This window comes from Leptodactylus fuscus, chromosome 11 (genome assembly GCF_031893055.1).
Source record: "Leptodactylus fuscus isolate aLepFus1 chromosome 11, aLepFus1.hap2, whole genome shotgun sequence".
NCBI lineage: Eukaryota > Metazoa > Chordata > Amphibia > Anura > Leptodactylidae > Leptodactylus > Leptodactylus fuscus.
This window is the reverse complement of record NC_134275.1, coordinates 44942542-44963537: the sequence shown is the minus strand read 5'-3', so window position 1 is coordinate 44963537 and position 20996 is coordinate 44942542. Positions and strand designations below refer to the sequence as shown.

General features: G+C 47.6%; 3 protein-coding genes across 3 annotated transcripts; 2 read left to right on the top strand and 1 right to left on the bottom strand.

Annotated features, from left to right (window-relative positions):
- Positions 1–1981: 1981 nt before the first annotated feature.
- On the top strand, positions 1982–11275 carry LOC142184217 (organic solute transporter subunit alpha-like). Its single transcript, XM_075258975.1, has 7 exons — positions 1982–2070; positions 2583–2734; positions 2993–3066; positions 8701–8856; positions 9026–9137; positions 9436–9688; positions 10338–11275. Exons 1-7 carry the CDS (start codon positions 2007–2009, stop codon positions 10796–10798), a joined length of 1272 nt encoding a protein of 423 aa, XP_075115076.1. The 5' UTR covers positions 1982–2006; the 3' UTR covers positions 10799–11275.
- On the bottom strand, positions 11276–17138 carry FTSJ1 (FtsJ RNA 2'-O-methyltransferase 1). Its single transcript, XM_075258976.1, has 11 exons — positions 17067–17138; positions 14694–14824; positions 14476–14545; positions 14043–14142; positions 13496–13574; positions 13316–13368; positions 12922–12975; positions 12732–12834; positions 12095–12178; positions 11683–11786; positions 11276–11602 (listed from the first exon to the last, which is right to left on the bottom strand). Exons 2-11 carry the CDS (start codon positions 14812–14814, stop codon positions 11387–11389), a joined length of 984 nt encoding a protein of 327 aa, XP_075115077.1. The 5' UTR covers positions 14815–14824; positions 17067–17138; the 3' UTR covers positions 11276–11386.
- A 166-nt stretch (positions 17139–17304) lies between these two features.
- On the top strand, positions 17305–20006 carry SFT2D3 (SFT2 domain containing 3). The gene has a single exon (XM_075259213.1). The coding sequence runs from the start codon at positions 17434–17436 to the stop codon at positions 18046–18048; it is 615 nt and encodes a 204-aa protein (XP_075115314.1). The 5' UTR covers positions 17305–17433; the 3' UTR covers positions 18049–20006.
- Positions 20007–20996: the final 990 nt, after the last annotated feature.

The window sequence follows — 20996 nt, the reverse complement described above, 5'->3', positions numbered from 1 at the left end:
GAGTGCCTTATAGTGGGTAGGGTTTCACAAATTATAAAATTGGCACGCCCACAGATGACAATTTGTGGGCAAAATACTGCAGCATGGCTCCCCTACTTTCACCTCTCCAAATTCTAGACAGGACTGCTCCACACAGTATAATACTCCCATAAAGTCCCACAAACAATATAGTGCCCCCACATACTATAATGCTCCACTCATAGTATAAAGCCTCCTCAGTATCCCACATGCTATAATGCCCCCCTTCAGTGTCCCCATACAGGAAAATACCCCCTCAGTTCCTCTCATTCAGGAAAAATATAAAGCTCCCCTCAGTGCCCAACACCGTATAATGTCTCCCACATACTATAATGCCCCACACAGTATAATGCCCCCTCACTACCCCCATACAGGACAGTACCCACTCAGTGCCCCCATACTCCTGGTATCACCTAGTGAGCTTTCATTCACTACTCACAGCTCTGCTCCTCGCTCCTTCCACCTGACATGAAGTAGAAGTGGCTTACAAGTCACTGGGATATTTGCCAGGACTGTCTCTGACAACTAGGGACCAGTTGGGAACCATGGATTTATTACCTATATTAGACACTTTTTAAGGCAAGGCTTAAACTGAGCCACATTGAGCCAAAATTGTGTCATAAAAGTAAGAAAAGCATAAAGATAGACAAAAATGTCCAAAGGAGCCTCAAATTCCTCATGTAATAACAACGAACAGGAAGTGTTGGCAGGGGGCCAGAGAAGCCCAGACAAAGAAGTAAGTTACATATGTGTATGAGACCTACCACACATCTGCAGGCTGCTGTGCCCTTCTGCTCCCTGCTGTCTCATTGAGCCCTCTCCACTGGTGGACATGACTCTGGACACCACACATGTAGACTACAGGTGACACAGTGGCCATCTTGGTATGAATACAAGCTTTACAGATTTCCTTGCCATGAGCTGGTTATATCCACAGACAGTCATAATCATAAAACACACCTTGATATACTCTGCAGCAATAACACCACAGCCATAAAGCAAGAGCAATATGGTTGTAGTAAACTGGGTCACACTACAGTCAGGCCATCCCAGAGCGGGTAATATCAACATACATGTTACAGGTGTTATAGGGTTAGTTATTGACCTTACTGAGTCGTATACATCAGTACTGTAGTATGTTATATTCAATAGTCCAGAAATTCTAATACAAAAGTGATGCTGTGCTGGACTCTAAGGGCTAGTTCACACGGAGTTAAACAAACTCCTCGTGTACACATTCGTGTACTGGCATCCCGTCACGACATTCCACGATGGATTAGGCCCAAATGAATGGGTCGGAGTCTCGCGCCACGGACGCCGGGGCTGATTCACCTGCGTAATCCGCGACAAGGAAGGGCAGCTCACTTCTTTTATCCGCTACTAGCTAGCGGAAAAAAGAAGCGAGCAGCTCCCATTGAAGTCAAGGGTAGCCATTTTTCGCAGCAGATTTTGAGGCAGATTCCGCCTCTAAATGCGCTGCCAACTTCCCTCGTGTGAACTAGTCCTAAGAGGACTGAGCACCTTTTTGTTTTAAGGGTTTCTGTACCAGGGGCGGGGCTGTGACAACGCTTAATTTGCTGACTTCAATAAACTTTATTTTTTATTCCACGATAACACTTCTAGTTTTGGTGGATGGCCCATTGTAGCTGTCTTAGGATCTGTCAGAATCATAGTAAATGGATTTTGTGAGTCTAAGATAACCAGATGTCGGGGAACATGACCATAAACTTTGACTCCAATCTGCTGAGGCGGAGATATGGTGATCAATGGAAAAGTGGGTGTGACCCTTACCTTCTCCAGGTAGATGTCACCTGTGGACTTCAGTCAGTTACCTGGACAGCCGCCCGGCCTCTATTAATGATTAATGTGGAGGTTGGGAGCATCCTCAGGATCCAAGAATGAGGAGGATGTCTCAGGAAGTGGGGAGAGGCCGCCCAGAAAACATGGATGGCCGAGAAGAATAAGAGGGAAGACGGGAGCGCGCAATAATGAAGGGGTCCAACTGCTCCTTGGATGGGGGGAGTTTCCCTCTGTCCTCTGAGTTTTTCCAAGGTAGTATGGATTTTATACAGAAGCTTATAAGTGTAGAGGCCTGTAGAGTAATAAGGGTGATCAGAAACCAAGCGCCTTAGATCTCCTGTCCTGGGTAGGTCCAAACACTGGACTGAGCATTGTCTGGTTTAGTCTGCTCGAATCATGCTATATATATATACTGTGTATATATATATATATATATATATATATATATATATACTGTATATATATATATATATACTGTATATATATATACTGTATATATATATACTGTATATATATATATATATATATATATATATATATATATATATACGATACTGTAATGAACAAGAGGGGTGAATGGCCTGTGTCGGGTGCCATCTTCAATGGGTGACAAGTTGGTTTGATTTTCCTGGGTGTTGACCGCTAGTGTACTTTCCTCTAATGTCTATATTTGTCTTTCACGTGAGATATTGGAGATGCCACCCTTTCAGGAGAGTGCCCCCCGTTTGCCTACATTACCCATGTGCCTTTGTATATGTTATTAGTGATAAAGAAGGACCTGTGGATATTCCTCATTCCCGTACTGGCCGGGTGTGTTCAGCTGGCTTTATTCCTGGAGGAGATGGGATTTTTCCTTCGGAATATCCGGAGCACACGAAGAACCTGCCTGTACCTGTGGATTCTGGGAGTATATCCGGTGAGAATCTAGAAGTGCACTATGTAGAGCTACAGCACAGAAAGAGTTAAATATGCCTTATTCCAGTATGCTCTGAGAGGGGGGGTTACCTGCATCTTCATGATAAATAAGAGAATGTCAGATGGAGTTCCCCTTTAAATGATTCAGAGGACATTTGACTTACAAAGCTGATAGGAGACAATGATGCTTTATGTGGGTTGTGATTCTGATTTGGTTGTTTATGGGTTAACTAACACTTCCTTTTTTTCCCTTGGTCAGGTATTCTGTATCTCCTCCATCATAGGAATGTACATCCCCCGCTCCTCCGCCATCTGCAACTTTGTTGCTTCCATGTAAGTCTGCTTCAGAGGGGATGGGGGTATGTTATTATCTGTGAGTAAACAGATAACAGATGTTTGATGATAGGATGAAGAAAATCACATTCCCCCTACGCCCAAACAGCAGCACAAGATGGGGTATTCCTGCCCCTGTGTACTGTTAGGACAGGTGGAACTTTTAATAAACTAACAAGTTCCCTCCCATAAAAGGCCTAGGAGACCTCCCCCTCCCTGTGTTTTTTTCTGTCCTGTTACCAGGACAGGTGGAGGGAGAGGTCTCCTTTCCTCTCCCACAATTTTAAAAAGATTTCCTTTCTTTTTGGATTTTAGGTTTCCCCCTCCCCCTCTGGGTCTTACCTGGGGTAGGGGGATCCCTTGCTGCTCCGCTCGCTTTCTACTCCTCCGCCGCCTGGGTAATGATGCTCCGGCGGCCGGGGGGGGGAGTGAGGCTTGCGGCACATTCTCAATGTTCCGGACTATGTTCTGCGGTCCCCGTTCCGCCGCGCTTCCCCCGCCGACTGGATGTGCAGTGGCGCTGGCGGCCGGGGGAAGAGGAACCTTGCGGCGCTCTATAGTTCTGCCGTGGGCACTATCTGGTGCCCCGCGGACTTCCGCTGTTCTCCGCGCATGCGCGGGGGAATTTGCTTCGTGCATGCGCGGCTTTGCCGGCTCGCGCATGCGCAGTCCAGGGCGCTTCGTTTCTGCGCTCAGTACCTTCTTAGAAGGCTGTTTCAGGGGGACAGGTTCCCCCCCCCCTGCCTCAGTCTGTAATTAGGTTAGGCTGGGGGAAGGTTTTGTAATCCCCAGCCATTGTAGGGGGCTAGAAAGGTGTAGAGGGCGGAGCTAACATAACTCCGCCCCCCCCCCTTCCCCCCTCTTTCCCTTATTTAGCTCTGGTTTGCCCAGTGTAGGTTGCCTGTCAGCTCTAGCTTGCAGGTTCCTACTGTTCCTGGGCAACCAGAACCAGAAGGCTGAATTTCCCTACGTTGGAGATTTCTGAACCATAACCGAGGTGATGTATGCCCCCTGGTGGGGCCTGAGGGCAGAAGCTTTAAGGTAAGAGGAATAATGAGCAATATATTTCTCTTTAGATGTCATCTTCCTCCTCTGTTGCGGAGAATCCTAGGAGGAAAGCTTCTAGCAAACGTCGTCACCTTGCTTGTGTTAAGTGTGAGGTGCCTTTACCGGATGGCTATGCCTACCAGTGTTGTCGCGGGTGCCGAGGTCCCCCTTCAGAAGACACTTCTGTCCGTGACGTGGTTGGTTGGGTGAGAGAATTCTTTGAGGAGTCAATGAGAGAGATGAAAGTCTCAATCTCTCAGCTGTCTAAGAGACCGCGTATGGAGTCGTCACCCCCTTCGCTTCCACCAATGGAGGCGCTGCAAATTTTGGATGAGGTTTCCTCAGAAGAGGACAACCTGGACCCAACTAAGCCGGTCTTCCCGGTGGATAGGATGCCTAAGTTGCTTAGGGTCTTACGGGCTAAGGAGGTAGAGGAGGCTACGGAGGAGGCTCCGTCTACCTCCCTCAAAACCTTTAGGGCCAACCCTGATATGGGCAAGAGGTTTGAAGCTGAATGGAGATTCCCAGAGCGTCCATTCAATGCTTCTAGGCGCTTTAGGGCGCTCTTTCCCTTGGCCGAAGCCCAGTCCAGCTCCTGGGGCCCCCCGCCCAAGGTTGACATAGCGGTCTCCAAACTATCTAAACGCACGGTAGTGCCAGCGGAGGACGGCTCTAACCTCCAGGATGTGATGGACCGCAGGGCGGAGGGGTCCCTGAGGCGTATTTACGCCTCTTCCTCAGCTCAAGCTTCGGTGGGCATCGCGGCTAGTGAGGTAGTCGCTAAACTGCGATCGGAGGTCTCAAATCTGGAGAGGGACATCGACTCCGGTGTCCATCGGGACGATCTGTTGAAGGCTATGACAACCATTAGCCTCATGTCCGACTACCTCTCTGAGACCGCTTTCTATCAGACCAAGCTGGCAGCGAGAACCATGGCATTGTCTACCGCTGCGAGGCGCCCCCTCTGGCTCAAGCCCTGGAAGGCAGATAACGCCTCAAAGTTCAATTTATGCGCCCTGCCCTTTGAGCCAGGCAGGCTATTCGGGAGTGAACTTGACCGGATAATGGAGGGGTTGGCCGATTCAAAAGGTAAGAACCTGCCTCAGTCAACAGGATCCAGGCAACGATCCTTTCGTGGCTACGCCCCCGCGAGAGGCATGTCAAGAGGCCAGTTTCGAGGGCGCCCCTCTGGCCCAAGAGGCGGTCGAGGTTCCTCCCGTGGTGGTGGGAAAAGATCCACCTTCTGACTATCACGATTCCCTCGCCTGCAGGGCCAAGGTGGGGGGTCGGCTTTCCTTACATCTAGCCGCCTGGCACCATCATATCCAGGATCCATGGGTTCTCCAGCTTTTACGGGAAGGCTACAAAATAAGCTTCCTATCCCCCCCTCCAGACAGATACAGGAGGACCCGCCCTCTTCAGCGCACCAAACAGCTTCATCTTCAAAGATCCGTGCAGGAGTATGTGGACAAGGCTGCGTTGGAACCCGTCCCTCTAGACGAACAGGGTCAAGGCGTTTATTCACCCATGTTTCTAGTACCAAAGTCCACCGGAGGGTGGCGCATGATTATCGACCTGAGGTATGTAAATCAATTCATCCGCAAGGTCCGGTTCCGTATGGAGACCATAAGATCGGTTCTCCCCTTTCTGCAGCCAGGAGAACTATTCGTCACCTTGGATCTGAGGGACGCATACCTCCATATCCCCATTTATCCTCCACACAGGAAATACTTAAGGATTGCCACGTATTTAAACGGAAGATTACATCACTTCCAGTTTACAGCTCTCCCGTTCGGTATATCCTCGGCCCCCCACACCTTCACAAAGGTAGTGGCCCCGGTCATAGCCGCCCTGCGCCTCCAGGGGATATTTATTGTCCCTTATTTAGACGACTGGCTGATAAAAGCTCAGTCAAGGGAGGTTTTGGCCACACAGTTGGGTATCACAGTGGCCTTTGTGAGCGAGCTGGGCTGGCTGGTAAACTGGCAAAAGTCGGTAGTGGTTCCATCAACCCGGATTCAGTTCCTGGGGTTCAACTTGGATTCTCTCAGTATGATGATCTCCCTGCCCTCTCCTCGGAAGGAGAAGATTGGTCGAGCGGTTCACTACCTATCCCGAACCAGGAAGGTTACAATCAGGACAGCGATGAAAGTCCTAGGTCTCATGTCCGCAACCATCGAGGCAGTTCCTTGGGCACTATGGCATATGCGCCCCTTACAACTCGAGATCCTGAGAGTATGGAACCACAGTCCTTCGGGACTTCAGAAGCCTATCCAGCTTTCCATCAGTACCCGTCGATCACTGGAATGGTGGTCTCAACTCAAGGACGGGAGGTCCACGGTCCAGACTTCCTGGACCCTGTTGACCACAGATGCCTCCCTTACAGGCTGGGGAGCGCATCTGGGGGAGACCCTAATACGAGGAACCTGGAATCAACAAGAGAAAACTCGCTCCTCCAATTGGCGAGAGCTTACGGCAATTTATCTGGCACTTCGGACTCTGGCTCCCCACCTTCAGGGGAAGGCTGTCAGAATAAGGACAGACAATTCAACGGCCGTCCAATATATCAACAAACAGGGAGGCACCAGGTCTCCCTCCCTGATGAGGGTGACCAACCTGATATTCTCCTGGGCGGAGAAGAACTTGTCCCGGCTGTCAGCGGTGCACATTAAAGGCCACCTCAACGTCCTGGCAGACCAGTTAAGCAGGGGACTAATAACAACAGCCGAATGGTCTCTGTCCCCGGAAGTTTTCCAACAACTCACCAGGATGTGGGGTCTCCCCGAGGTGGATCTGATGGCCACCCAAAACAACGCCAAGGTGGGACAATTCTGCTCCCTGTATCGGGACGGCAATCCCTTGGCGATCGATGCCCTGTCAATACCCTGGAGCTTCAAACTAGCATATGTTTTCCCTCCGATTCCAATGATTCCCAGGGTGTTGGCGAAACTCAGGCAGGACCAGACTTCGGCCATTGTCATCATGCCGTTCTGGCCGAAAAGGGCATGGTTTACCCACCTCATGGTAATGAGTCGAGGGACCTACTGGAGGCTTCCGTGTGTCCAAAACCTGGTAACTCTAAACAGTCAGCTCTGCCAGAATCTGGACAGGTTCAACCTCACTGCCTGGAGGTTGACCGCACCGTACGTGGAGACAGAGGATTGTCCCAGGCCGTCTTAAGAACATTGGCCCACTCTAGAGCGGACTCAACCAATCGCAGTTACCAGAGGATCGCTCGAGTATTTAAGGACTGGGGGGCCAGGAGACAGTGTGATACATCATCCATTGAGTCAGTCCTGGAGTTCTTACAAGAAGGGTTGGACAAGGGATTGTCCCCGGCCACCTTGAGAGTGCATGTCTCGGCGCTATCCGCTCTATTGGGGACTAGATTGTCTCAGAATCCTCTCATAAGGCAATTCCAGAAAGGGGCCTCTAGGCTCCGACCCCCGGTACGGCCCCCGGCCCCCCAATGGGACCTAGCTGCGGTCCTACAAGGGCTATGCGGCCCTCCATTTGAACCCTTGACAGAGGGGGAGCTCAAATACCTCTCATGGAAAGTAACCTTTCTTCTGGCAATCACATCTGCCAAGCGAGTAGGAGAGCTCCAGGCTTTGGCGGCATCAGAGCCATACACGACCTTTTTTCCGGACCGAGTCCAGCTTAGGTTTATTCAAGGTTTTCTGCCTAAAGTTCCCTCAGTGGAAAACATAAACCAGGTTATAACCTTACCTACCTTCTTCCCCTCTCCTTCCTCGGAGTGGGAAGAGAAAATGCATAGTTTGGATTTGGTGCGAACTCTGCGGATATACCTGGACCGGACAGGCCCATTCCGCAGGTCAGAAAACCTACTTGTCAATTTTTTTGGTCACAACAGGGGTAATAAGGCGTCCAAAACTACTCTGTCAAGGTGGATCAGAGAAGCCATCTCAGTGGCCCTTCAGACACAGGGGCTGCCGGTCCCAGAATTTTTGCGAGCCCATGCTACCAGGGCGGTAGGGGCGTCTTGGGCAGAGAGGCAGTCCCTCTCAGTAGACCAGATCTGTGCGGCTGCATCTTGGTCTTCCCACTTAACTTTCGCCAGGCACTATAGATTGGACTGGCATACCTCCAAGGCGAAGTCCTTTGGTTACTCAATCCTGACCTCGGCCTGTCAGGATCGCCCTCCCTAGAAGGGGTATTACTTGTTAAGTCCCCATCTTGTGCTGCTGTTTGGGCGTAGGGGGAATGGAAGATTATATAGATAATCTGTTTTCCCTTAGCCCAAACAGCAGCACAAAGCTCCCTCCCTTGACTTGTTAAAATTATATGTGGTCTTATGCTATATGGTACTTGGAGACTAACACAGGGAGGGGGAGGTCTCCTAGGCCTTTTATGGGAGGGAACTTGTTAGTTTATTAAAAGTTCCACCTGTCCTAACAGTACACAGGGGCAGGAATACCCCATCTTGTGCTGCTGTTTGGGCTAAGGGAAAACAGATTATCTATATAATCTTCCATTGTCAGGTCTAGATACCCATTGCACACCAGCGCCCCCTAGCGGTGTGTTTTTTGGTTGACATTTGGTGGTCATGCTCATGTTTGCTTTTAGATATCACTCCGTAACACTTTGGAAATTCTTGGACCTGATAACGGATTTCTTTGGTGGAAAAGGAAGAATGTTAGAAGAACTGGGCGGTCAGACTGTCCGCCCCAACCCCCCACCGTGTTGCTGTTGCTGCTGCTTCCCCAATATTGTTGTGAACAGGTGGGTATAGATGGATGCCCTCCTCATGGTGTAGGTATCAGGTGAGAAAATGGAGGAATTTTCTCTATCATGGCAGGAATGGCATCATTAATCCTTTCCCTGACCACGATGTAAACACGTCATCCATGATACATGTACTTAACATCTGGGGTATAACTTTCTCTCTCAGGAGTAATCTGCGGTGGATGAATATTGCCGTATACCAGCTGTCAGTGGTGCGGACCCTTCTGTTTTTCATGGGCCTCATTCTATGGACTGATGAGAAGTATGACTATGGGGATGTGAGTATAAATACATGCTGGGCATTGACTCCATTTTCACAATTGTACAGGGCCTGTGTATCAGAACACAATTAAGAGGACCCATTTGTCATCCCCAGGCATAACACTGTACACTAGGTAAATGATACACATGGCTACCCCTGTACATCCGAAAAAAGGGGCTTCTACTTTTATTGTAAAATTTAGAACAAAATCCTTTTTTTATACTTGTGAGTCCAATCCATAATAATGGCCAACAAGGCCTGTAGGGGACGGCGACAAATCTAGATGTCCACTAGACCAGTTTCTTGACTTCCAGGTGGACTACACCAACCCCAACTCCTACATCAATATCATCATCAGCCTGTCCACGTTCCTCTCTTTCTACGGCTACCTGCTCTTCTACAAAGCCACAAAGAAATCCCTGGAAGGTTACAGTCCAAGATCTAAATTCCTCTGCATCACCTTGGTGCTGGTTCTGTGTGGGCTACAGAACGGGATCCTGGAGACCATGGCCGCCCTGGGAGCCATTCCTTGCGTACCCCCCTTCACGGTGGAGACGCGCTCTCAGAGTAAGTGCTGTAACCTCTGCTGATTTATTATATTTTATTATAGATTTTAGCATAGGACGTAGGCGAGGTCCACACGTGTGGTGTGGATATAAGTTGACATTGTTGCTTTGGGTACATGTTACCCAATTATAATAAACGGGATATAATGTTGGAGTCTTAAAGCTTTTAACCAAAGGATATATCCGTTTGTAAAATATCTATATGCTAACCACTGCAACCACTGAGACCCCAGTCCCCCCGCCCCAGCCATAAACTGTCGCTATGCGGAGTCTGAGTGAAGTAGCAGTCTAGTACGCCACCTGCCAAGCTTGTTTGTTGTTGCAGAACGCTGACCTGTTCTGGTGATCATGGGGGTCTGTTTTCGACCGCCCGTAATTGTATTATTTATCGCCTACTTAGTGGTTAGATGATAGATGTCGCTGGCTGGATTACTCCTTTAACACTTAAAAGTGCAATCCATTTTCACAATTTGTCAAACCTAGTTAACGGTTACCTAGATATAATACATTAGGAATATAAAGGTGGGGAGCACTGGTTAGGTAGAGGGGGTGGGTACACAAAGTTATCTGAAAGTGGACCATCCCTTTAAATGCCATCTGTAGAAAACTAATAGGATATCACAGGTACTAAATGCTTTCTATCTCCACAGCCATCTACAATTATTCCATCACCTTGGAGATGTTTTTCATCAGTTTGTTCGCCAGGTATTGTTTCCGGAGGGTAGAGCCATGTGCAGAAAATGACTCTATGACCCGTGAGGAGGTGCAAAACAAGTCCTCTCAGACGACCCTACCGGACATGTGCAGCCTCTCTGAGGAGGACGGGGTGGGCATCAACGCTGGCTACATGAGTGAGGGAGAGGAGACTCTCTGCCACATTGAGCATGCACCGCTTGACAAGTACGATTTCCTGCATGAGACAAGCGTCCCAATCCCCAGACAAAGCACGGCCAAACCGCAGGCACGGGGCATAGGTATAGAAATGGGAAACATGAACTTGACCCCTACTGATGCCTATGAAGTAGAAAAACCACCAGCATCAGCCAAAAGTGGACTACAAGTACAAGCACAGATAAATTATATTGGCATCAACGATGCAACAGTAGTCTGAAGGCTGATCCCGCTGGACTGAGGGCTACACTGGCAATGCTAAGACTCCCTTTATATTCCTACCTAATAATATTTCTTCTGGTGTGCCACAGTCTTACCATGTGTGCAAGATGGCACAGATACTGCAGTTTCCTGGCCACCTACACACTGGAGATCTCCTGGCTGTCCTGGTTGTTAGGCTCAAACACTAGCAACTTTCTCAGGCACCTGAATGTCAAATCTGCTTAAATATGCCAATGCCCACCCCTTCTGCAGACTTGCCTTTCAGGAGTCTGGCAGAGCTGGATGACTACCTGTGTGGGAGCTATACTGGCAATCGTATTAGCGGTCACTCATCTGTCTCCAAATGACAGAATGCTAAGTATCAGCAGAACAGAGGAACAGTTTACCAGTAAAGGACAACTCCAATGCGTCTGATTTTTGGGGGATATTCCCCAGATTCCATCTGGCTGCTATACAGATTACACTCCAGTCGTCATACAGATGGGTAAAACTTTGTTTGAATGTTTGCAATAAAAATTGTAATAAATAAAAAATTTTCATTAAAAAAAAAAAAATCCTAAAATGTTTAACCCTACTAAGAAGTCCATCAGGAGGAAATGGACAGGTTCTGGATGGCGGTCGCCTCACAAACACTAGAGGCCTCCTCCTCAATGGATGTTGTGGTCGCTGGCGAGTTCACGGGTGATGGCGGCCTTTCTTTGGCGAGGAGATTGTTCTTCTTTAAGAAGCAGGCCTCCTGGTAGGGCGGGTGGATAGGGGGCTGGTTTGGGGGCACATAGCTGTATTCTTTTCCAGTTTCCAACTACAAGGAAAGGGAGAGAATTAAGGAACCACCTGATGTCTTCATGTAGAGAGACACTTCATGAGGGTAGGATTTCTTACCTGTAGTGGATAGGTCTTGTCTGAGTCGTACGCACTCAGGTCTCCACAGGCCAGGAATGGGACAATGACACGGTTCGGACCCTCCAGCTGATTGAAGTCCACATCTAATTAAAGAAGCCAAATAATTACCTAAAGACATTCCCTATCCTGTGAATATTCTAACGGGAATATCCCTTTAACTTTGGAAAGAATCTATCAAGTAAGGACAGGCAATCATCATGAATCCCTTGCAATGCCCATCCATAATACCCTAAGTTTTCCACCCAGACACACCACCATGTAATTCTATAGCTCATTAAGTTTCATCCTAATCTTATATAGCATAAACCTATATGTCACAAGCTTCCAGCTATAGGAAGCTCATGTTTCTCAGACCAGCTCTATATATGACACTTGTGTATCTTGCACTCACCATAACAATGGTCCAGCAGGGGATTTGACATGTTGGGTATGTATCCCTCCGGGGGGCTGTATCCCTGACATACCACAAATGCCTCTGTACAGGAGAAAAGTAAATCAGTCACACAGAGGAACAGCGAATAACAAAGTCTATATTTCTTAATGGCCACCTCTTTCCATATGTCTATTTGGGTGCATGGATTTATAGTGGGAGGATCTGGCTTCAGAACATCTGCTATTAAGCAGAACAGAATCACTTCTGATTTCAGCACTGCGATCTGTGCAGTACCAGATAGAATTGAGGATTTTTATGTAATTATTATATTATATAATATATAATTTATCAGCTCCGAGCTCCCCCATACAGATACAGTATGGTGGACAGAGTGTGGTACATCGGGTGGTAATTAGAGATGAGCGAGTACTGTTCGGATCAGCCGATCCGAACAGCACGTTCCATAGAAATGAATGGATGCACCTGGTAATTCCGCTTTGACGTCGTCCGGCCACTTAATCCCCCGCGTGCCGGCTATGTCCATTCATTTCTATGCGAGCGTGCTGTTCGGATCGGCTGATCCGAACAGTACTCGCTCATCTCTAGTGGTAATCTCAGATGATCCTGTACTTGCTCAGTACAAATGTAATTTTACCTATGCTGGAATTCCGACTGCTCCGGGGCTTCGCACATGTGACTTCGCGGAAAAAGATCTTCAGCTGGGAATACAGGAGTGTGACGTCCTTCCCACGAAAAATCTAAAAACAGTATTTTATATAAGTCTACTTGGCTTCAGGACACTTAGCCAGGAAAGGATGAGAGATGACAGTCAATGGGATACACACCTTGGCCACAAACGTGCCCCCTGCTCTCAGCACATGTGTAGTAATGTTTAAAGCCTGTGAAGATATCAGACATGGCATTGTTAGCTGGACAGTTCTGCCCCATGAACAGAAATCACAACTCACTCATAATACAGCAGAACTATGGTAAGAAAGATTCACATTCAGAAAACTAGAAAATTTGGGAGATGTAATGGTTACCCTACTGGCTAAGTTCACATCTGTGCTCATAGGTGGAGAGAAAATTCCTGTATGGAGGACTTTCAGTATAGAAACGGAAGACACCATTATAGTCTATGGGGTCTGTGGGTAACTGCTATTTTAGTGGTCTGTCTCTCCGCAGCCGTATCTCTCTACACACGATGTATAGGGTAAGCTCTTTGGATAGGATACTCACCGCCAGTAGAAGCTGTGCCTGAATATATTCATCAATATCATGCAGTCCAGTAACTACAAGCCAATAGAAATAACAGAATGGCATTACTAAATATGATGACATCCTAACAAAACCAGGGAACAAAACAGCAAAAGAACAGGAAGACGGCACAATACTGAGATGGGGAGAAATCCTCATTACCATCTGGTGCCCCGTCACACACCACAAGGTCTGCTGGCTGCCCCTCAAAATGGCGGATGATCTCATGAGCGGTAGAAACCTGAGAGCCATAAAACAAGACAGCGTATAATTTACATCTGGGCTTGAGGATTGTCTTGGTGAAAACTTTCCTTGAAAGGGGTATCCTGGTAACAGAAAATTACCCTCTATCCAAAGGGCCAGCCACTGGGCACCCCCATCGATCATGAGAATTGGGGTGTTCTGAATGTAGCGATAAGTCAGAAATTCATGCTGCCATTCCATTCATTTCAGTGGGAAGCACCATATCCAGCTGAACTACCGCACTCAGCTATCCCCGCAGGATCCCACTGACATGAATGGAGTGGCTGCACAGATTTCCATTCTGCTGCTCCATTCACACTGGGGTCCAAAACACCCCACTTCTCATCATCGGTGAGGATTCCAGTGGTCAGATGCCCACTGATCTGCAAATTACCTCCTTTCCTTCAGACAGGGAGTAACTTCTTCTTTCCAGAATACCCCTTTAAGAATTCCAAGCAAAAATCACCTTAGTAATATCTCCTTGAATCTGGATTACTCCAGGCAAAGGAGCCATGGCTTGAAGATCCACTGCGACAATCTTCACCTCTGAAGTTTCATTGCTGGACCTGGGAGATCAGAAGGGTAGATTAATTGAGTACTTTATATAGACCCTACATGCTCTGTGAGTGACGCTGGCTATACAGATTAGATTACAGGACGGCATACCATCTAATATGTACCAAGGCACAGAAGATGTCACAGTAGAGAAGGGTTGGGTAGTGGGCTTTTAAGATGCTCAATCCTTTATTTTTGGCAGGGATTTACTCCCCTTGTTCCATTCAGAAAACATACACACATAGCTAAACCAAGCATGCATGTGTATGAAGGGTGGTCAGGAGGGATCACTTATCAAATGTGCTTGGGCAGCTGTAGAATTAGTATAAAAAAAACCCAATCACCTGAGTTTCCTGCTGAGAACCTGGCTCCAGCTCCCAGGGGCCGCACACAGGTCCACTGCTCTCTGGACTCCTAAAGGCAAACACATCAGGACGTTATCATCTTCCATTGGCATAGGCAGGCAGATTTGCCATTCAAGAATCTGGAGGAGCTGAGTGAGATCCAGCATTACAGAAACAGATAGAAGTGTGATGAAGGAGAAGAGAGATCACCCAAATACCTTGGAAAAGCTGATACTCCTCATCCAGCTGCAGCAGCTTGAAGGCACTGCGCGCCCTCCAGCCTTCTTCTTTGGCCAGTCGGTAATAAATGTCCCTCTTGTCCTTTGAGGAGCGGCCCATGATGACGCTTCTATAGGGGGCAAATAATACAAGTCACTGGATCAGATGCTTATCTCATATCCCTTTTCTTCTGGTGGTTTGTCTGTCTGGGCCACCCGGGGCCTATTTTTCATGTCTCTGTAACCTTACATTACTGCTCCCAAAATCTCCTAACAGGGAGGTCAAAATGGCCAGGATAGGGGCAGTTCATTAAGACGACCACCCTGCTTCTCTTATTTCAATGATATGCTCTCTCAAAGTCTGTCAGCAGGGTGAAATGTCTTTGAGTGTGTCATAGAGACATGTCTGACAGTTACTGATGTCTCATCAAAAAATACACTACCCAAAAGTAGCCGCTAAGAGTAGAGGATGCAGTTTTACACTCTCTTGTGGCAAGGTTGAGTATCTAATCAGCCCACATATATAATCATTTACATATCTGTCAGAGAGAACTGCAGGAGTTACAGCAATCCCACATTTCTAGCTGGGGGGTGGGGTATTTTATCCAGACCTCTACCTGCTGACAGTGAATGGACACTTTCTTGTTTATATCCAGAGGCGGTGACCTAATGAACTGGCCAGGGTCTGACCATCATGATAGCGGTCGGGGAAAGCCTGGTTCCCCGACCACTATACCTATTGTTAGTGCAAAGAGGCCCGACCGGACCCCTGTCTAATACATGCCAATCCAGGGAAGGTGGCACAAAATGTAAAAAAAAACAAAAAAAACAAAACTCACCTGTGCTGGGCTCAGCATCCTCTCCGGTGCTCTTCCCAGGCCTCACTGCTGGAGCCTGTTATTGGGCCCCAGCGGTCACATACGGTATGCCAGCATAATGACGTAATCATGCCACACATGACCACTGAGGTCCACTCACAGACCCCAGCAAAGACGTCTGGGGCGCAGCTACCTGTTGCCCAGCGAATAGGGTTCAAAATACTAACGCTGACATACAAAGCCATCCACAACCTGTCCCCTCCATATATCTCTGACCTAATCTCCCGCTACCTGCCCTCATGTAACCTCAGATCCTCCAATGACCTCCTACTCCGCTCTTCTCTCATCTCCTGTGCGTCCCCCATACTCTGGAACTCCCTACCAAGATACATAAGACTGACCCCCACAATCACAGGCTTCAAGAAGGTCCTGAAGACTCACCTATTCAGGAAGGCCTACAACCTCCAATAACACTACTGTCACCACACCGCCATCTGTACAGTCTCTCCCCTCATGTTCTGTCTCTATCCTTCTTCCCTCATAGATTGTAAGCCTTGTGGACAGGGCCCTCTAACCCACTGTGCCAATCAGTCACTGTTAGTTTTATATTTCTTTTGTATATTTTGTGTACTGTATGTAAATCCTCAAATGTAAAGCACCATGGAATTAATATAATAATGTAAAGCACCATGGAATTAATATAATAATGTAGAGCACCATGGAATTAATATAATAATGTAAATCACCATGGAATTAATATAATAATGTAGAGCACCATGGAATTAATATAATAATGTAAAGCACCATGGAATTAATATAATAATGTAAATCACCATGGAATTAATATAATAATGTAGAGCACCATGGAATTAATATAATAATGTAGAGCACCATGGAATTAATATAATAATGTAGAGCACCATGGAATTACTGGTGCTACATAAATAAACAATAATAACCTCAGTTGCCAGAGAGAAGAGAACCAAGGAGGATGGGAAAGACAGCCGGATGGACCAAAGACGCCCTGGAGAGGTGAGTATGTGTTAGTTATTTTTAATCACCTCCCTTGGGCCTCTACTTATTATACTTTGGGGCCATGGCGCAGCATATAATGCTATGCGGGGGGCCAAGGAGCAGCAGACAACGCTGTGTGGGGGCTACTGTGCAGCATACAATACTGTGTGGGGGCCACGGCAGAGCATACAATACTGTCCCAGTACAGTGTGCTCACTCACTGTATACTTGATAACTGCTGCTGTGGACACTACAGCTGTATCCCTTTCAAGTATCTGAGATATTGCTGCAGCACCCATTACTGTCACTATCAAGAATCCTCTCGGGGAAGGGGTAGGGGGCCTCGGAGAAAAGTTTGCAAATGTCCACTAGACCTCAGTTGTGCCACTGTCCAGAGGATCTATCCTGACCTAGTCCTGCTCACAGCTGCTGTTTCAATGAACCAACCCAAGCAATGCTTAAAAACATCTTATGCCGATAATAGCAGCTAGTAGATTATATGTGAGTGAAGTTAAGCCAGCGCTGTGGAGCACACACTCACCTCTTCCAGTGCCTCTCTGTGAAATGGGAAGTCAGTGGGCGGAGCTTATGAGTTTACAGCACTGCAGCGACTTGTCTACAACAAAATGGCCGCCATCCCACTATCTTAGTAACACTCTAGTTTTTGTTAGCTAGAGGCTTCTTGATTTCTATTTATTTTTTTTAACCAAGCTTTATTTATACTGAGGCAGGCGATAGTTTAATTCAAAACTTTATCGAAACTGACAAGGAAAGAACCTCCCACCAAGGCAGAATTGTTACTATCAACATTCCATCTTATGTGAAGCTGGCGGAGGCGGAAGTGTCATTGTCATGGAGATTATCATCTAGCTTTATTTATACTGACAAGAGTGGAAAGGTTTGTTGACATGGCGGACTTAGGTCGGCAGCTCCAGGAGTACGTGGCGCAGAATAAGGCCGGGAATGGGGGCAGTTCTGCGGCTTCCTCCTCCGCGGACCGCCAGGGCTCTGAGCCGGGATGGCGTGCCTGGCTTTCCCCTCCCAGCGGCGGCCTATCGTGGTCATGGAGTCCCATGGATCCAGACCCTTTCCTGCCGGGAATGTCCGGATCTCAAAGACTGATGGCTGCTGGAGTGTGTGCGGCCATGGCAGCTCTGTGTTTCGGGCTGGCCGGGCTCTATGTACCGCTGTTGATACTCCGGGCTCGGAAGTTCGCCATGTTGTGGTCTATGGGCTCGGTCTTGGGCCTGTGTACCGCCGCCCTCCTGCGGGGCCCCAGCCGCCTGCTCCGTGAACCGGACCCCTGGGCCTTCTTCTACCTGGCCGCCCTCGGGGGCACTCTGTACGCAGCGCTGGGCTTCCGGAGCACCCCGCTCACCCTGCTGGGGGCAGTAGCTCAGATCATCACCGGCGCCGCTCTCCTGATGGGGCTGTTACCGGGGGGAGCCGCAGGGAGGCGCTATATTAGTGGCCTGTGCGGGAGCCTGATGAAGAAAGGAGTCTCCAAAGCCCTGCCTGTGTAATATTGTGTCTGGGGCCCTTGTGCAATAGGGCCCACTGTGAAGATGCCTGAACTATGGATGGGGCTCAGGACTGTGGCCCCAGTGAATTTAAGGGCTCAATTGTGACTCCTGGAGGGTGGCCTCCTGTCTGGAGCTTGGTTACTATGGCCTCTGTGAAGCTGAAGACTCTACACCATGGGTCCCTGTTAGTTTGGGATGTGGACTGTGGCGCCAGTGAAGCCGAGGGCTCTTTATCTTGCCATCTGGACTATGGGCTCCTATGAAGCTGAGGGCTCTTTATCGGGCTCCTGGACTGCGCCCTCTATGAAGCTGAGGGCTCTTTATTGGGGCATTTGGACTATGGGCCCCAGGCTGCTCTCTACCTCCCGACAGTAAATTTTGTTACAAGAAAACTTTATATCTAAGAATTAATAAAGGGATTTTCCAGACTAAAAATACCATAGTGATGGGGTCATCAGTATCAGATCAGTGGGAGTCTGACACTCAGGGCCCTCATTGATCATCTGTTGTCAGCAGCTGAATATGGCGCAGGAATCGGACAGTGCTCTTGTCTTTAGTGACTAAACTAGTTATTACTGGTTAGGTCCTATTCATGTGAATAAGTGCTGATCTGCAGTACCTGGTCTGACCATTATACAGAGAACAGCGCTGTCTGCTTCTTGCTCCATTCTCTGTATCAGCTGCTGAGAACAGGTGGTCTGTAGCGGTGCTGGATGTCAGGCATCCATTAATCAGATATTGATAAGTGATCCCGAGGATAGGTCATCAATGTTTTTAGCCTGGAAACCCCTTTCAGAGCACTTTTGCTGCTGCCATTATTTGCTGTGACGCTGCTGCTTATATCAGAGCTGTGATTGGCTGATATCTCTGCACAATAGTCACATACAGAAAACTCCTCACCTGTGGCCTCATGCTGTACTGGAAACTCCTAGTCATCTGCTCAGCAGCCAGGGTGTGACGTGTCTGAGAATGTTCCAGTAATCCGCAGATCACAGTTACAGACAACACACCGTGTGTAGCTGCTTTAACTGACACCATATCAAGGACCTTCAATAGATGAAGCTCCTAGGACCAGGAGGTTCTGATATCTATATCTGATCATACGCGGGGTCCCATATTTTCTTACTGGGATCCAGTTATTACCAAATGGACATTCTGATTCAGTTGTCAGAATTAACTGGAGTATAGGATTTAAAGGGCCAGATTAAGAGAGGGAGGGGGTGTGAAGGAATCTGTAGTTGATGTCCCCTTCATATTGCTATGATTTCCTTGTGCTCTATTGTCACTTTAAAACACAGAAAGGATGGTGCTACTGTAGTGTGCAGTCACATGTACCCTATAGTGAGGTCTACTACATGCCAGAGTACCATCAGGTACTGTTGTGGGAAGTGACCTTCACACATATATATATGTCCTGACTTATGTATAGTGACAGATGATAACGTTTAACAGGGCAGAACTATATCCACTCTAAAGTGCTCACAGAACAGTGCCATGGCAGCAGGGTATAGCTGAGTACTATACAGTACAGTACCCTAGGTGAGCATGGGGAGGGTCGGTAAGGTGTGCAGTATAGAATACATATACATGTAGTAGCACCTACCAAAGTTTTCTGATAATGCTCCATTACTGATAAAACATGGCAAGGACCAGAGACTCCATACCAAGGTGCGTTACAGCTGTACAGGTCTCATCTATTCCAGGTGATGGCGCCAGTACAGGTGTGTGGTGTTTAGGCAATTTAATGTACAAAATGTCACTTGATTCTCTTCTATCTATTATAGAGCAATACTGGACTCCAGTTACTTTTAAATGTTACCCAATAGGGCCTCAATGATTGTGGTAGACGACCAATACTACTCTGAGGATACGACCCCTGCCTCCTCAGAAAACATGGCGGCACTTGCTCCAGGATACTGACTTGCAATTCAGGGTGTTCTGTCAAATCTGAATCTATTTTTCATCCTTTGAAGACTTATTGTTTTTTTGTTTTTAATAAACTTTAGTTTTCTAATCCAATGATGTTGAGGTTTTGTTTTCTGTTTTTTTTATTACACATTGTGGTGCAGTATGTTGTGCTGTTTTCTTATATGTTATACAACTATCTGGTGGGCAGCACATAGTAAGGCAATTATATAAAAGCAGCCATGACGAGTTCTGGGACCTGTATAGTGGACAAATTCACTGTAGTTTTTTTTTAACAAAGTTGGCTATTCCTATAACATATGATTCACTGAAGGGGGATTGACCCAACCACCTATAGGAATATAAAACATAACTTTTATTATTAGCCTTTAAAACCCTGAAAAAAGTAATTAAAATCAGGTTTCACCAAGAATGTTCTCCTAAGGTGAGAATACAATAGGGGGGTTGCTGAATACTTGTATCGTTACCACTAAACACTCACTCCCTAATCAGAAGGCGGTCTTCACTCCCCATAGAAGCCTGCAGCAGGACCTTATTGTGTAGTGCTCATTCGCTAATCCCGCACCAATCAGAGGTCACTGGCCTACCGCCAAACCAGCCGAGAGGTGAAGGGGCCAATGGCTAGGTCTCTGCTCAGACTTATCTAATGGGTGGACAGACAGCGCCGTTACTTACTAATTACAGACCCTACGCATTTCGTTTAGCCTACTCATCAGGGGTCTAACATGAAAATTCTCAACCTGCAGAAGCAGTAATAACTGCTATTTTCTTTTAGAGGTAGGTGGGCTGACCACGGGCAGGACCGCCGCTCTAACTCTCAGCGGTGAGTTGCCCTGCCGGACTGCGGGCTTAAACATATCTTGCCACTCCCCCTTGGATCCTTCGGTACAATCAATGCCATGCTGAGTGATGTTTACTGCGCTCTAAGACTAGTCCTAGGACCTACATTGTGGGGAGAGACTGTTTTAGACAAACTGTGGCCCTGGGCAAAATCAAAAGCAAGGCCCCAAATGCTAATATAC

Coding starts and splice junctions, on each gene's coding strand:
- LOC142184217 (XM_075258975.1), top strand. CDS start 2,007: ATGAAGGGGTCCAACTGCTCCTTGGATGGGGGGAGTTTCCCTCTGTCC. Junction 2,071..2,582: donor GTCCTCTGAGTTTTTCCAAG/GTAGTATGGATT, acceptor ATATGTTATTAG/TGATAAAGAAGGACCTGTGG. Junction 9,138..9,435: donor AGAAGTATGACTATGGGGAT/GTGAGTATAAAT, acceptor CTTGACTTCCAG/GTGGACTACACCAACCCCAA.
- FTSJ1 (XM_075258976.1), bottom strand. CDS start 14,814: ATGGGCCGCTCCTCAAAGGACAAGAGGGACATTTATTACCGACTGGCC. Junction 14,143..14,475: donor GTTCTCAGCAGGAAACTCAG/GTGATTGGGTTT, acceptor CTGATCTCCCAG/GTCCAGCAATGAAACTTCAG. Junction 12,179..12,731: donor CAGTCGGAATTCCAGCATAG/GTAAAATTACAT, acceptor TCTCCTGTACAG/AGGCATTTGTGGTATGTCAG.
- SFT2D3 (XM_075259213.1), top strand. CDS start 17,434: ATGGCGGACTTAGGTCGGCAGCTCCAGGAGTACGTGGCGCAGAATAAG.